The sequence below is a fragment of the Cavia porcellus genome, unplaced genomic scaffold, assembly GCF_034190915.1.
Source record: "Cavia porcellus strain 051 isolate PalLab524CR breed Dunkin Hartley unplaced genomic scaffold, mCavPor4.1 scaffold_22, whole genome shotgun sequence".
In the NCBI taxonomy this organism is placed as follows: Eukaryota; Metazoa; Chordata; class Mammalia; order Rodentia; family Caviidae; genus Cavia; species Cavia porcellus.
Window position 1 is genome coordinate 17802699 of NW_026947505.1, and position 14884 is coordinate 17817582.

Here is a 14884-nt window from a genome sequence, read left to right on the forward strand (position 1 = left end):
AGCTGTGTAGGTTGTCCCTCAACATCCACTACAGAGACTGAGAATTTAATACAACAGTCTGAAAACTCAGGAAGAACACTATACGTGGCCTCTATGTCCACAAGTACAGAGAATGTCTTACCCGAGACCTCCAGTGGGACTTGAGGCTCTAAGAAGCATACCTTAATGGGGGGCTGTTGGCCTGAGCCCCATCAGTCTTTAGCAGCAAGTCCAAGTAGATCAGCCAGTGATGAATGCGGTGATGATGAGATCTCCTGTGAGGGCAAGGATTTAGAGGATGGCTTACCCGCTCTCTGGCGCTAGGACAGTTGCTCTTCCAGTGGCTCTTGAGATTACAGAGGGGGCATTCCCTTGCCCAGCATCCTTTTTGTCACACTTGAAACATGGTCCGTGAGGGGCTTGGGCAGCTCCACCTTGTCTCAGTTTACCTGTCTCAGAGCTCCAAGTGTCATTGCTAAAAGATCAGATTGTTACTTTTTCTTTTGATTTTTGTCTCTGTTGTTGAAAACACAAAAAGCCATATTGAGATGATCTCCCTGTGGGGTTTGAGGGCCAAATTTAGCCTTTTGTCTTGGGATTGGGCCCATAATGGGAGGTATCTGTCTCCTCAACAGTCACAAGACATCTGGTCCTCTGTGGTGGCTACTTTGAGGCCTGAGCCCTGACTGACAGCCTATAATATTTTTAACTGACTTAGCTGCCTGTAGCATTTTTTTCCTCTGAAGAAGTAACCCAAACTTCCGTGAGGGATAATGGGTGATGACTGATCTGGCTTCTTCAAGCTGAAGGGGATTGAAGTTGTTGAATGGCAGTCAGGAATACTCTGCAGAGCTTTTAACTAGTGGCCCTCAGTAGGTAGCAGGCATTTTCACCTGGGATAAGGTATACAGCTTTAAGTCTAAAGGAGACAAAGGCAAAGAATCAATTAAGTATGCAGGGGCCAAATAATAGAATCAACAGGGTATTTATGAGTATAATTTTAGTAATGAGTTCCCATAAAGAGGATAAGGTCCAGAGAATTTTAGAAACTGACGTGTCATTCATTTGTCATACACATTTAGGTATTACAGTTGTATAAGTTCCTCTTGTGCTGTTAGAATGTCTATTGTCATTGATTTTGGAGGATGGCCTGTTTTATTAATTGTACCTTTTTATTTAAGAGAGAGATCAGCTGTGGTGTCATTTAAGGCCTGTTGAGTCTAGTTAATTATGGCCCCAATATGCGTTATAAGCTTTTTCTGGAAAAGATCTGGTGGATCCCAGTAAAAGGAATCTAAAAGGAATTTATAATTATCTCTTAATTTTAGTTGTTGAACATCCAGAAGAGTGATAATAGTACAGTACAGCAGAGACAGTAAGCTTAACATAGAACATTAAATGGAACTACTATTTTTTTATTTAACCATGAGTGTTTTAACATTTGAGCACTGAAGAAATTTGTGACATTGTTTGGACTGCTCAGTATTTAAGCATCTCTAAGTATAATACACACACTACATTTAAATTTTTGTTTAAAAATTATTTGACTGGTGACCTCCTGTTGGTTTGACTTGGATCTCCTGGCTGGAGCACAGGAAAAAGGCAGATGCCTGGATCTAAAAGAAAATATTTGTCATCATAAACAATCCCAATTTTATATTTGAAGGCATGAGTATACCATAAGATCAGCAACAATGAATTGTCTTAGTCATATGAACTTTAGTTGAAGCATCTCCCATATCGCTGTGGAGATTATTGGGGCCTTCAATTAATGAACAAGGGCTGGTTAAAGTTACCAGGTGGCCACTTTCTTATTCATCAGTTGAAGTCCTGTCCAGTGTCTCCCCATCCCAAGGGATTTTATTTAACCAGTTTTAGCATCATTTTGACCAGCTGGCAACCTAGGTGGAAGCATGTTTTTTTAAATCTATAACCCAAATAAACCTTGATTAAATGATCTGAAAATGCAAAAAAAAAAAGGAGGAAAAAAGATTGTCGAGCTCAAATAAAAAGGAACAACTGTTTACAAAGCAGACAAATGGACAAACATGGACAGATGATCTGTACAGTATAAACAGACTGGACAAACAGACAGATATATAGACTGACAAATATCTTACAAACTTGGAGTGCACTCAATATTTGGCCAATTTGAACTATAATAAATAAACAAGTGCCAACCTTTTTGCAAATTAATTAATAGAGATCTCTTGAAATGATAGCAGAAAAGGAACCTAATTTATTTATGTTTCCTCTGAGATAGGTCAGCGAGGGTAAAAAGAACATGACTATGAACTGGTCCCTCAGGACCAGCCTGTTTCTGAAGTGGGAATAGGGACTGAGGCTGAGAAGGCTGTGGAGTGGGAGATGTAGATGGCCACCGGGCAGCCAACTGCCCAGCGGGTGTCTGTGGGCAATTACTGAGTGATCAACCACCATGTGACAGGGAAGCACAAGATTGCAACTGATTACCATGAGACCCACAACTAGAAGGCTGCCGCTGGTCCGATAATGAGGGACTACAAGGTGGCTGCCATTTATCCTGTGACCTGTCGCGAGATGGTGGTGCACTGTCATGTGGCAGAGGGCCACAAGCTGGTGGCAGTCCTTCTTGTGAGCTGCAGTAAGGTGGCTGCTAAAAACCATGTGGTATGGGATTGCAAGATGATGGTCAAATACCATGTGGCTTGCTAGGTGGCTGAAACTCATAAAACCTAATATGGTGAGCTGGTGGGAAAAATTGAGGTGCACAAGTAGGGGACAAAGAAGAGCTGTCTGATGGAATAGATGGCTCTGGAGGGTACTGAGAAATTGGAGACTGGGGAGAGAAACTAAGGGAAGGATCAGAGGCCACTGGGGGTGAAGAAGGGGAAGAGGATGGCACAGGAGGCATGGAAACCTCTGGCTGAGAAAGTTGCAGGGTTTGGTCTTGGAGATATAGGGGAGGAGCTGTAAAGATGGGAGCCACATCATCTAAGGGTCTGAAGTGGGGGGAGATCCTGGTGGAGCAGAGCGAGCCAGAAGTGTTTGGGCCATCACAGAAGACAGAGTGAGAGAAGGACACATCCTCAAAGTGAAAAAGTTCTAAAGATGAAGGGTTTCTGCCAACTTGCCACCACTGGGACAAAAGCATAAATAAGAGATCAGCTTTTTGGTTTTCATAGCCTTCTAGAGGCCAAGAGCACCCAGGTTATGAACCAGGTACCCCAGTGTGTTTTTCAGGGGACCGGAAGTGGTCCCCGTGACCGAATTATAAGTGAGCTGAGAGAACAACTTCACCTTGGGATGTAAGAGCTTTAGCTCCCCTCAAGGAAGGTGGAAGCTGTGCTGGGTCACACCTATCAAAAGGGGTCCTCACCTGTTTTGAAAGTGTGACACAGAAGATCCCAACTCCCCTTCTCCTTGGCTGTCACTGAAAAGTGTGGGGCGGGGTCCCAGGGAACAAAAATAACAGTTTTGCCTCAGGCTGTGCAGCCTAAGGACCATGAAAACTGCTGTCTCTGTCCAGGGATGGCAACAGATAGGCTTTCTGACTCTAGTTGGCGAATTTTAGGAATAGAAACAGAGAACCCCGGACGTCAGCTCACCTGTCATGAGTGAGGAAGGTCTCTGTTGCATGTGGATTAGTGGCAGCAAGTAAACAATCCTGGAGGAAAAAATAGGGGGTTCATAGGCAGGGAGCTCGGACTGGGAGTGACTCTCAGGAGCTAGCGCTCTGCCATCTGAGTAACAGCACCATAATGTTAGAGAATTCTGGTTAATAGAGAAGCAAAACTACAAAATGAACAGATTTATTGAGTTGACATGGAAAGGAGCACACAACCCCTGGCAGCTGGGCTGTCTCCTTCAACCAGATACAGAGCGGCAGAGAGTTGCATGACCTCTGATTGAAGTGGCACATGGGACGGATATTGATGATGTGTGTGGAACTGACTGGACTTCTCTGTGTGTGCAAACAGGAAGGGGAGTTGCAATGAGGGCTGAGGAAGAAGCAGGAAGTGGTAGGCATTCCCGCTTTGGCCTTCCATCACGTTAGACCACTGCCATAACTGTACAGTAGTTTATACTAGGGCAAGAACCTTTCAATCCCCAGCCCAGGAGTTCAAATCGTCCCAGAGCTTTGGGACACCACTGAGTGAATAACGGCTCTGAAAGGAGTAAAGTAGCACCACTGCAACAGGAAATGCTTTTTCCAGTGTAGGAAGTGGCTCGTTTTCCAGTGTCTGAGCCCCAAGGGTAATCTGCCTGAATCGAGACACAGGTAAATGAAGCTTGTATCCTAGGCCAAGGTCAAGGTCAGTGACCAAAGGAATGGGGACAGATCCCATGACCTGCAGGGTCAAAGTCACAGTGTGGAGCCAGGGCTCCAGGCTGGACCGATAAATGCAGTGGGGTTCAGGCTGCATGTGGAATAGGGGTACAGCCCATGCTCCACGGGTGTCCTCTCCAGGGCTGCTTTTCTCTCCTAGTCCCACCCGATCTCTCATGTTACTGAGAAGTAGTTTTAAACCCTTCAGGCTACTTGATTTTTATGTTGTTTGATTCCTAAGGCGTATTATTTTTGTTGAACTTTGAGACTAAACTAATGGCATCTGTGGTGTACGTGTTTGCTTTATGTTAAACAAAAGCAATTTAAAACCACATGCATTAAGAGTGATAGTGTGGGCATAAAAACAAGATTGTGTAATAAAAAACTGGAGTCTTATCTATTAGGTAAGCAGACCTGCACACTAGTTAGTACTTAGTAATCACTTAGTAAATTTTGGTTGAATTAAATGGGATATTTGTAGCATTTAGAGAATTATCTTCAAACATAATTTATGCATGCTGTTCTGAAGCCTGCTTAAGACATATGGTTTGAATACTAAATTTGTATTTATTTTAGTAGAACCATTTAGGAATTAATTAAGCCTAATACTTCAAATGCCACAGCTCATGTTTTGATATTATAGATATAAAACTCTTTCATAGATATTTCCACATTCATAAAATGTTCTTTATGTCCATGAGCAAAGGACTTAGAAGTGGTCAGCCTGAAGTCAGAAGTGTAAGTCCATGGACCAAGTAGAGAGCAGATACCACTCAAGTCTTCCTTTTATCTCTGGGTAGACCCTTGAGGACAAAAATCTGGGGGGGGGGGTGGAATCTGAATATGTAGAAGTTTTAAAATTCACACATAGCAATAGCCTATAGAGTGACTTTTTTCTGATTTAGTTTCATAAATTGCTACGTGAAGAAGTACTGCCTAGTAGATAATACTCAGAAATCAGCACTTAATATGGCAGTAATGGTTATTGCTGTCATTCTTTACATCTTTAAAAATAATTAAGCATTACTGCATAAGCATTATAAAGTTCCCCCATCACCATTAGGAGGGTAGTTGAGGTTTGATGTAATTTAGCAAATTGCATTATACAGTAGTTAAGGTTTTTATGCAGTGAAGTAAAATGCGTTAGCAGTTAAGCATGCCCACCATATAATGCACTGTGCACGGCTCCCGTCCCAGCTGCCGCCAGCTCTTTCCCAGTGTCATTATTGCCTTGCAGGCTGATGTTCCTCAGGGAGTGATCCGCGTGCAAGCTCCCCATCTTTCCAAAGTTTCCATGGCAATACAGCTAACTGAAGAACTAAAAGCCAGTGATGTACTCGCCAGGTTCCTCAGCCAAGAAAGGTAGCTGCCTGTTTTGTTTTAATTATTCTGGGGGGTAACTCACCTGCTCTCTCCTCTTCCCTCTCGTCCTTTATTTTTTTTTTTTTTTCACTCTAGGTGACGTGAAGTCTTTAAAAATTTGTCTTCCCAGGAGAACAGAAGAGGCTCAACAGGCCATTGGGATGAGTGTAGTTCCTTGGGAGGAGTCTGAGTTTAAACTGAGCCTCTTTTGAGCAGACTGTGTTCCTTCCTGGGGTAGGAAAGGGCTGGGCGAACGAGACTACTGGGTCATCTTCCCAGAAGACATGGATCGCAGGCAATTAGGGTAATCATGAGCAAGGATGTAGTGGGATTAGAACCAGTTTTTTTCCTAAGAAATGTAATGAATATAGAAATGTTCTACTTTAAGATCAGAAAGCATGAGGAGTTGAGTGGCCTTGACTCTGGCGTCATAGGGGAGAAAGAGCCCCTCCTCAGGGGCCCCCAGACCTTCGTGTATGTTTTGGGGACCATGCAGTGGGGCATCTTTGAAAGCCCTTGGCTTTCCCGATCCTGACTGCGCTTTCCAATTCATCTTTTCTTGAATTTTACAGGTCCTAATAAGTGGACAGGGTCTTCAGTTTTGCCCTGAAAATTCTTACTTTTAGCTGAAATCATGTTTTAATGCCACTCCCCATTTCTGCAAAATTTTCACAAAGAAAGGCAACCCGGGACATGGGCATCTGTCTGTGAATAGTCTGTTTCTTATTTTTCTTTGAACTTAATCTCGTTCTGACGAGGAGAAGCTTCAGTCAAATTCTTTTCAAAAGCATCTCCAATTTTAATACAAGTTCCTCAGGTACGGAATATGCATGGGTGACCCCCTGGAAGGTGTCATAAGCAGTATGAACTTTAAAGTGCCTTCCCCAGGGTTTATAAATTGGAAGAAGGGCTGTATCTCTCCCACTAACAGATGGCAGTAAAGCGGGAATATCGGTAATAATCTGTATACAATTACCTTACACTCACAAGGATGAGATACAAATACAGTCCTTATCCTTCTGTTCCACTGGTAAGAAACCCGAGACCTGCTGGGTTACGTCCTTCTCCTGAGCAGTGGAGCTGGAATTGTGAATCTGTGGTCTGGAATCACCTTTCATACTGGATACACAGGTTCTGGGACTGGACACAGTTTTGCAGGATTTGAGTCCTGGGGCACTTGACTGTGTTAGGAGTGAATCCTGGGAGCAGCCTGAATTTTTTAGTATCTTTGTTCCCCAAAAGCTACCTCAGCTTCAATGATTTTGTCCCTCTCCTGTCTATTCCTGCCCTGGCTTAGCAGGTACCAACTTTCACCTTCCTCCTCCTTAGGCACGATGTCCCATTCCTTCCCAGAACGTGGTCCTGGAGCCTATGTTAGACACGAGCAGCTCTTTCACGGTGGACATAGTTCTAATTTACAAAAGGTTTACCTTCAGGACCACGTGCTCAATTTATCCCCCAGCCCCAGTTTGCTGATGAGCTGTGACTCTAAAGTTGTAACAGTATATCCAACTTTAATATTCAGGGCACAGCATGAAATACTAGTTGATATATTGCCAAAGCACTAGCTTTGTGGTCGTTACCTCTTCATAGTTGTGCTTTCTGATCATTGTGCTCTTATTAAGGATTTGCTACTCCCTGGAGCAGGATCTCTCTTCCACTTAAGAGAAGTGTAGCAAGCTGCTTCTGGCTCTCAATTCACAGACCATTTCCCTATGCTTAGGATGCTGGGGGCAGTCCACTGGACTATTTAAATGTCCTTTCTTCTACCTGTCCTTGTGCTTCTCATTTATATTGCATCTGTGCCGGGCAGCTGGGACTTCACTTCCTTTCACCTCTTTCTTCCACTGTCTCATCTGAAACCACCATGAGTGATTGAAAATAAGTCCACTAAAGTGCACGTGAATCACTAGTCATTGATAAAGGGTTTACACCTTTTCAATAATTATGAATTTGTTGATTAGCATTATGTGAAAGCTCACACGTCCCAATCTAATTCAGGTTTTTGTCAGGTGGAACAAGAATGCAAATATTGGAAAATCAGTCTCCAAGCAATACTGTGTCTGCATAGATTTTTTTCAATGAAGATTTTATAACATTCAGTTTGGTTTTTCATAGCTACAGTGCCTGCTTAGACTCACTTTTATAGTATAAGTAAAATATAATTATTACTTCATTTAACCTAAAGAAAATAAGCAGCCCCTTGTTGGAAATTGTCCTTACTATTGGTGAGGACATAATGCAGCAGGGGAGCTTGAGTGTGAAGGCATTTGCACGTGAGTATATAGGGGTGCAAATGATGGGCGGGGCTTGAGAGAATGGTACAGGAGGAGGAGCACCAGTGGCTGGTGAGGAGAGCGGCTGGACCCTGTTTGGGTTCCAGTTAGACCTCGTTTGCCCAGTTCCAGAGTGTGTCTTCAGTGGTCTATAGACCCTTCCATGCGTCATCATCTGTGACAGAGCCTGCTAAGAACAGGTGCTAAACTTCACCCAGGAACTGCTGGAAGTCCTGGTGCTCTCAATCTGAATTTTTAACAAGCCTTCCAAATAATTCGTTTACCAAAAACTTTGAAAATCACTGGATATTACCCTTATGTTTGAACCCAGTCCTCTACAGAGTTCATTCTTTTTTTTTTCCTAATGAGTTTATTCTTTAAAAAATTTTTGACAGATTCCTAAAACCAAAATTTCTTTCTGTTTATGGGGGAGGCGGCAAAAATTCAAAACCTACACCAAGTAAAACCCAAATCAGAGTCAAAATATCTTTCTCCTCCAACATTCACCACTTCTTTAAGGTGATGAGTTTGTTGTTTGAGGAGTATAAATATAATTGCAGCCCACTTCAAAGTCTTTATAATGACCACTTCCACCTGTCAGGCATGTGTTCCTCTCCCGTTAGAGCAGCCAGCAGGCAGAAGACAGGGATTCCTCACACACCATCAGCATTATCAGCTCATGTGACAGACATTTCATGCAAGGATGCAGTGTACAGAGTGGATAATCACATTAATAATGCCACTGGCACTTAAAGTGTGGCATTAACTTTTCTTTTTAATTTTACAAATTTAGAGAGTGATTTATTATTTTGCCTTGAGATGTGTGATTCCATTTGCTTATTTTAATTTACAGGTGTGACATTTTTATTATCTATTTGGCACATTTAACAGATGGAAAAATACAAATGCGTGGATAATTACAATGTGTCTAAGTTATGAATTTTCTGTGGCAGCCAGAATTCCCTCTGTATGTGAAAGTGATTTACTTGCAAGCTGTTTGAGGATGCACTAATCAGTTTGTTTTGTCCCTTTTAGTGGGGTTGCTCAGACCCTGAAGAAAGGGGAAGTTTTTTTGTATGAAATTGGAGGAAATATTGGTAAGCCATTGTTTTTCTCTTTGCATTCCGTGGGCTGAATTGACATTACCAGAGGTGGTTATTTACATCCTTGACAGAAGAAATATGGCATGCCTTTTAGATAATCACTGAGTAGATGGATTTGTTTAACAGTCTGATGTCTCTTTTCGGGCTCTGTTTGAATTGCTACTGCATTCAACTTCAGGAAAGGCAGGCCTCCTAGAGGAGCAGTAACTTCTAGAGTGGTTAAAGTGGAAACGGTTAAAAACTTTTGTTCTTATCCTGTCATAATGAAGGAGGTAGTGGATGTAATTTAAGACATTTTCGTTATGATATACTAACTAGATACTGTGGTTTTAGTAAAAGCAAGAATTACATATTGTGATGGTTTCCTACAGTTTAGAAATGTGCACACATTAGTAATTTGGGAAATGAGACCGATGAATTCATTTTGACTATATTCTATATTTTCCCCTTTTTAAATTGCCATGGGTCTTGCAGTTTTTAAAAAAATTAAAATTTATATTTTTATCTTATTTATATTTTTAAGTTTAAAATTTCATCTTTTTTTGACTCTTGCAAATGGTTAAGGGTGACATTGTTAAGAAATAAGTGAAATCATGTTTAATACCAAATAGTGAGTGAAAATAATTTAAAGAAGTGTTGTGGAATTTTTTTGTGAAACTTAAAAACCATTACTAAATGGTTTAAGCTGAATACAGCGAACGTGACGATGTGTTGGCAGAGATGTGGTCTTATTATATTGCCCAGGCTGGCCTCGAACCTTCCGTTTCCCCTCTTTATTCTCCCAAGTAGCTGGGATCATAGGGGTTTGCTACCTTGCCCAGCTCATTCTTGAAATTTAAACAAATCGTAACTCCAGGAGAAAGCTGGAGTTGTTAAATTTATGAGTAAAGATTCGTTAATATATTGGATTTTTGATTTTATCATCAGATCCTGGGCATGAATGTGCTTTCCTAGGTGAACTCACAACTGTGGTCATTCTTCCTGAAAATGAATAAGATTTTAAGGAAGCATAAAAAAGCCCAAAGAATTTTTCCTAATTTGAAACCTATTTATTTAGAGACAGATTATCAAATAGACTTTTCCAGTATTTGGGCCAAGTCTTCATCCATTGCCGTGGGAATCAGTAAAGGGGCAGATTTGTTTTGAAGTCCAAGACTTCAGAGATAAACTGTTAGGCTTGAGTTTGCAGTCACACCCGCGCCCGCCCACTGCGTTAGACTGACACCGGTCTCTTTCCCAGGGGAACGCTGCCTCGATGACGATACTTACATGCAGGACTTGTACCAGCTCAACCCAAATGCTGAGTGGGTCATAAAGTCCAAGCCGTCGTAGACCACAGCAAGCAGCACAGAGAACTGCAAGGACTTCTGGAGCAGCTCTCGCTGGGTCGAGAGTGTAAATAAAGGAAATGGTGGGGCTCTTACTCTTAGCTGTATCCAGCTATCAAAATTGACACCTCAGGCCTTAAAGATGTACGCATTTGTGCTGCTGCCAGAATTACGTTAATTATTAATAGTAGAAAACAGGTTTCTGGGTAGGCAAGGGGCTTCCTGAGCTTGCGGCTGTTTTCATATACTGTAAAACGCACCCAGATGTGACAATTGTTTTTTTTTTTAACATGAAAATCTGTTTTCTACCCCCTTTTTACTCCTAGAATCCTATTTTCTGAGGTATTTCCTTTCTTACCTCTTCAAATCTGTCTTTCCTCAATGTAGTTTGTATTTGTTAGTTTTTCTAGGTACAAAACAAAGTTCAAGTTATGAAGCCAGCAGGTATTAAAATAGACCTGATCGTGAAGTATTCTTGTCACTGGACACTGCTAGTATTCATGTCTTTGGGTCATTTATCCAAATAATGCCATGCTTCTGTGTCATAGGTGATGATTTGCCTTTTTTCAGTTCGTCTGACAGATTTGCCCAGAGTTATATCCAAGACCAAGCAAATAAACCACCAGAAACTGCCAATTATCACCAAACCATTAAATACTTAAATACTATGAATAAATAAAACACACCCATGTGGAATAGCTGAAAATACCAATACCCAGAGAGGGAAAATCAGATCACGCATAACGCACTCTTGCAAAGCTTATTTGAACAATCCTAGCTGGCTTTGCCCATTGTTGTATCAGGATCATAATACAATCTGGTAATGACTGGAGCATATATTCATAAAGCAGGGCTTTTAAATATTTTTGTCCTGAATAAGTCAACTAGCAGAGTTAATGTGGGTATAACCATCGTGTGAACAAGCTTTTGTTTGTGTACTTATTTTAAATAAGCACATTTATTAAACTGTTGAAAGGACTATTCCCAGGGATTTTAATGCATACACCAAGTCATGAGAAGAGGTAAGCCTCTGTATTGTACATAAGAGAAATGTTAAATATTTTATGAGGTTAGCGTGTAGTAAATAAAAGGTGATGTAACTGAATGGTGTGCCAACTTTGTTTATGATACTTTTAGTAGTTCTTTAGGAAAATTACGTTCTCAGAAGCTCTTGATGCCTCTCTAATTAGGAGTGAAAATGCTGTTAATGAGAACAGTCATAAATTTCTAGCATTTAATTACAAGAGCAGCCTGTGGATAGGATCACTTCAGTAACTTTCTGGTGATTTGTGCCATTGCTTTTTTTATTTAATGACGTTTTATAATTAAATACTTTTTGCTAAATTTTTTGAATTCTTTTAATACTGTGTGTTGATGAGTCTGCTTTCTTAATATTTTTGATTGACAAACGGAGTACATGACTGTAAGCTGTATCTGATTTTATTTTTCTATTTTACCTGTGTACGTTTTGAATTTGGAAGATAATGTGAGAGAAATGTCCTTCCCTCAGGGTTTTCCTTATGTAGATTTCTATTTTTAAGGACTTTCCAAACTTTATTTTGTTTCTCATTCTAATGATATGTTATTTTCATGATAAGCAGAATTTTTATTGATGGTTTGATGAAAGAATATAAAGGTTTGAAAAACTTAGGCTTGTGCAAGCTCAGGAATAAATACAATGGCTTAAATAAATGTCTTTCGAAAGCATACCCCATCTAATTTTCAGCATCTTTACTGCCTAGCCAGGAACTGGGGAAGACAGTACGAGAGGGTGTCAATCCTGAAAAAGTTACCAGATTTTGGTAAATAAAATTGAAGATGCCATTTTGAGTTCTTTCCAGGACTCATAACCAAAGTTTTTGCATTAAAAAATAATTGCATTTAAATTTTAGAAAAACAACAAAAACCTAACTGGAGAAATTTGATAGTACTGAGACTTGCATATACATGTTCTGGTATTAACTTACATATTTTTACTGCAATTTTTTTCAGCAAGTTTTAAACCTAAGTGAACATTTGTTTTTATTTCAGTGAGATGAAAAAATAACATATTTGCTTTGAGGCTTAAACCTTTTAACTCTTACAAGAGTTGCTGGTGAAAAGTAGCAGAGCTGGTATTTGTAAGGAAGACCAGACCCTTTGCCCTGTTAGGGTCTGGCAGTGCTTTTCTGAAGGAGGTCATTATAATTCCTTGCACTTACACAATCTTTGCATGCTTTTGCTGTAGGATTCAGTGTAAACTCCTGATTGGTTCTCTTTAGCCAAAGTAGTTTGTTTTACTGACCACGGGATTTTTCATTACTGTCTCTTGCTAGGTTTTTGTTTTGTTTTAAACCGGGTAACACCGATTTCCTGGTTTCTCACCTTCTTACCGGTAGGTGGCAGTGTTGGTCAGGGAGTCCCTTTGACTCTGAAATGCAGGAAGTTTTTTAACTGAACCTCAGTTCTCAGGTAAATGGTGGAATTCATTTGAATCTGCAAAGCAGCAGGCAGTCCTGTGGCTCTCTTGCTCAGAAGTTGCAATAATTACGAGAGCTTCACCTTCAATGCACAGGATTATTCTGCTTTTATCCTTAACCTCTTGATGGAGGAGAGATTTTGCTGACCCACAATTGGACCTTTGGCCATGTCTTGTTTCAACCAGCGAATTGTGACAAAAAGAAAAAGCAAACCAGTAAGATAAGAGGAAGGAAGTTGAGATAAGGAGCGGTAGTCCCCTGTCTTCATAGAGCATGTGTACTTAGTGGGCAGCTATGTCTACAGTCATGTTCTTCCCTCAGTGAATAAAGGTTCTACAAGGTTCACCCGTTAGGAGAGGAGAACAAAGAATGATAAATCACAGCCCGTGCTGAAGCATGGTAAATGCAGTGGGTGCCAAGGTGAGCAAAGTAGATGGGATAGGGGCTGGAGGGGAAGGCTCACGATGGAATTGAACAGGGGGGCTTATTTTTTTAATTATTTGCAGTACATAGTGATTACATTCCTCATGGGGAGCTGGTGTGTGGATCTCACACATCTTCATTCTTTTTTTTCTTTTCTCTTCTCTTCAACTCTTGGTCACAAGGAGTCTTGATGAATAGCCAAGTAGCTCACTAAAGACTCAGTGGAGGTGAGAAACTTGCCATTTGACTCTCTGGAAGTGGGGGACATTGAAGACCAGGATCCTAAGCAGGAGTGTGTCTTGCCTGTCAAAGGTTGACAACACCAGTGCTGAAAAACTAGTGAACATAATAAATGAGGTCTCAGAATAAATACCTGGGTCAGCAATAAGATCAAAAGGGTCTTGGGTCAGGGCAACAATAAATGTGTTCAGATTGGTACATTTGTGAGAGCAAAATAGGGCTCTGTTGGGCAGGTGGCAGCTGAAGCACCAAGTGCCCATCACTCTATGTCATGAAGGTAGAGCCTGTAAGGCTTCTGGTGTGAAAGAGAAGCTATTCTTGGATGCATTTATTGGTTTGTTGAGATAGGCTCTCGCTTTATAGTTTATTCTGGCATTGACTTACTGTGTAGTCCACGCTGGCCTCAGCCTTATGGTGATCCTCCTGCCTCTGCCTCTAAGTGCTGGAAGAAAATGCATTTTTAATTAAGCATAATCACAAGAATTTTGTTCCAACAGCAGGTGTAGGGAAGGAGGAACACACACATGAATTTCATCATGGATGTAGTAAATTTGAGGTGGCTGTTTGACACCCAGTTGGCAATGTTTTATAGCAGTTACACAGGCAGACATTTGAGGGAAAGGGCTTGGCTGGAGTAGGCTCTGTGCATATGGGATTTCAGCTTCAATGAAGCATGCAAGAGGTATCTAAGAAGATGAATGTGAATGTGGAACACACTTCTAAGAATCGAGCTCTGGAGCTGCCCACACTGCAACTACAAAGAGGAGAAGGAACCAGCAAAGAGTGGAAAGATGCAACCTTTGAGATGACCAAGAATCTGTTGCAAAGGAGAAGCAAGCGGAAAAAAGGGCACCAAGGAGAAGAGGATGGCTGGGATGTCAGAGGTCAGAGGAGGTAAAGGCTAAGAACTGAGCCCTGGGTTTATCCACGTGGAGGTCACTGTGGACCTTGTAGAGTACTCAGGGTAAAGAGACCAGGGGAATGGCAGACTTGGTGTAGACAGCTTTAACAAGTCTACTGCTACATGAGAAGCAGATAACTAAGACTCTAGCAAGGAAGTGGGAGGTGATGTCTAGAGCATCTTAAACACGGCAATAGAGATTTCGGAATTCGTGTGGCTCAATATTTTGATAAGTGGTGGACATGGATACCAGAGCCAGTTGTAGCTGGATTAACCAGTGTGCTCTTGGACAAGTTCCTGTCCTGTGTCTAGGTTTCTGCTTTGTAAAAAGTAGGAATGTTTACTTTTTGAGCATCTTACTAGTGTAATTCATGTAAAGACCTTAGCAGCCTAATTGACTGATAGCAAGTATTCAATGAAAGACTTTTATTAGTGTTAATGATTAATATTATCAGAGCTGTACCTTAAGAATTATCTGAAAATAGTGTATCAAATTCTCTGTTC

The 14884-nt window shown here is 41.1% G+C and overlaps 1 protein-coding gene across 4 annotated transcripts in view; it reads left to right on the top strand.

The window, feature by feature from the left end:
• Positions 1 to 12066, top strand: part of Arhgap18 (Rho GTPase activating protein 18) — a 177374-nt gene extending 165308 nt beyond the window's left edge. For all 4 annotated transcript variants that reach the window (XM_063232870.1, XM_063232869.1, XM_013151040.3 and 1 more), the window contains exons 13-15: positions 5526 to 5650; positions 8962 to 9023; positions 10270 to 12066. In XM_063232870.1, the coding sequence (XP_063088940.1) occupies positions 5526 to 5650; positions 8962 to 9023; positions 10270 to 10361 (279 nt within the window). In that variant the 3' untranslated portion in view covers positions 10362 to 12066. The remainder of the gene's footprint in view (positions 1 to 5525; positions 5651 to 8961; positions 9024 to 10269) is intronic.
• Positions 12067 to 14884: the final 2818 nt, after the last annotated feature.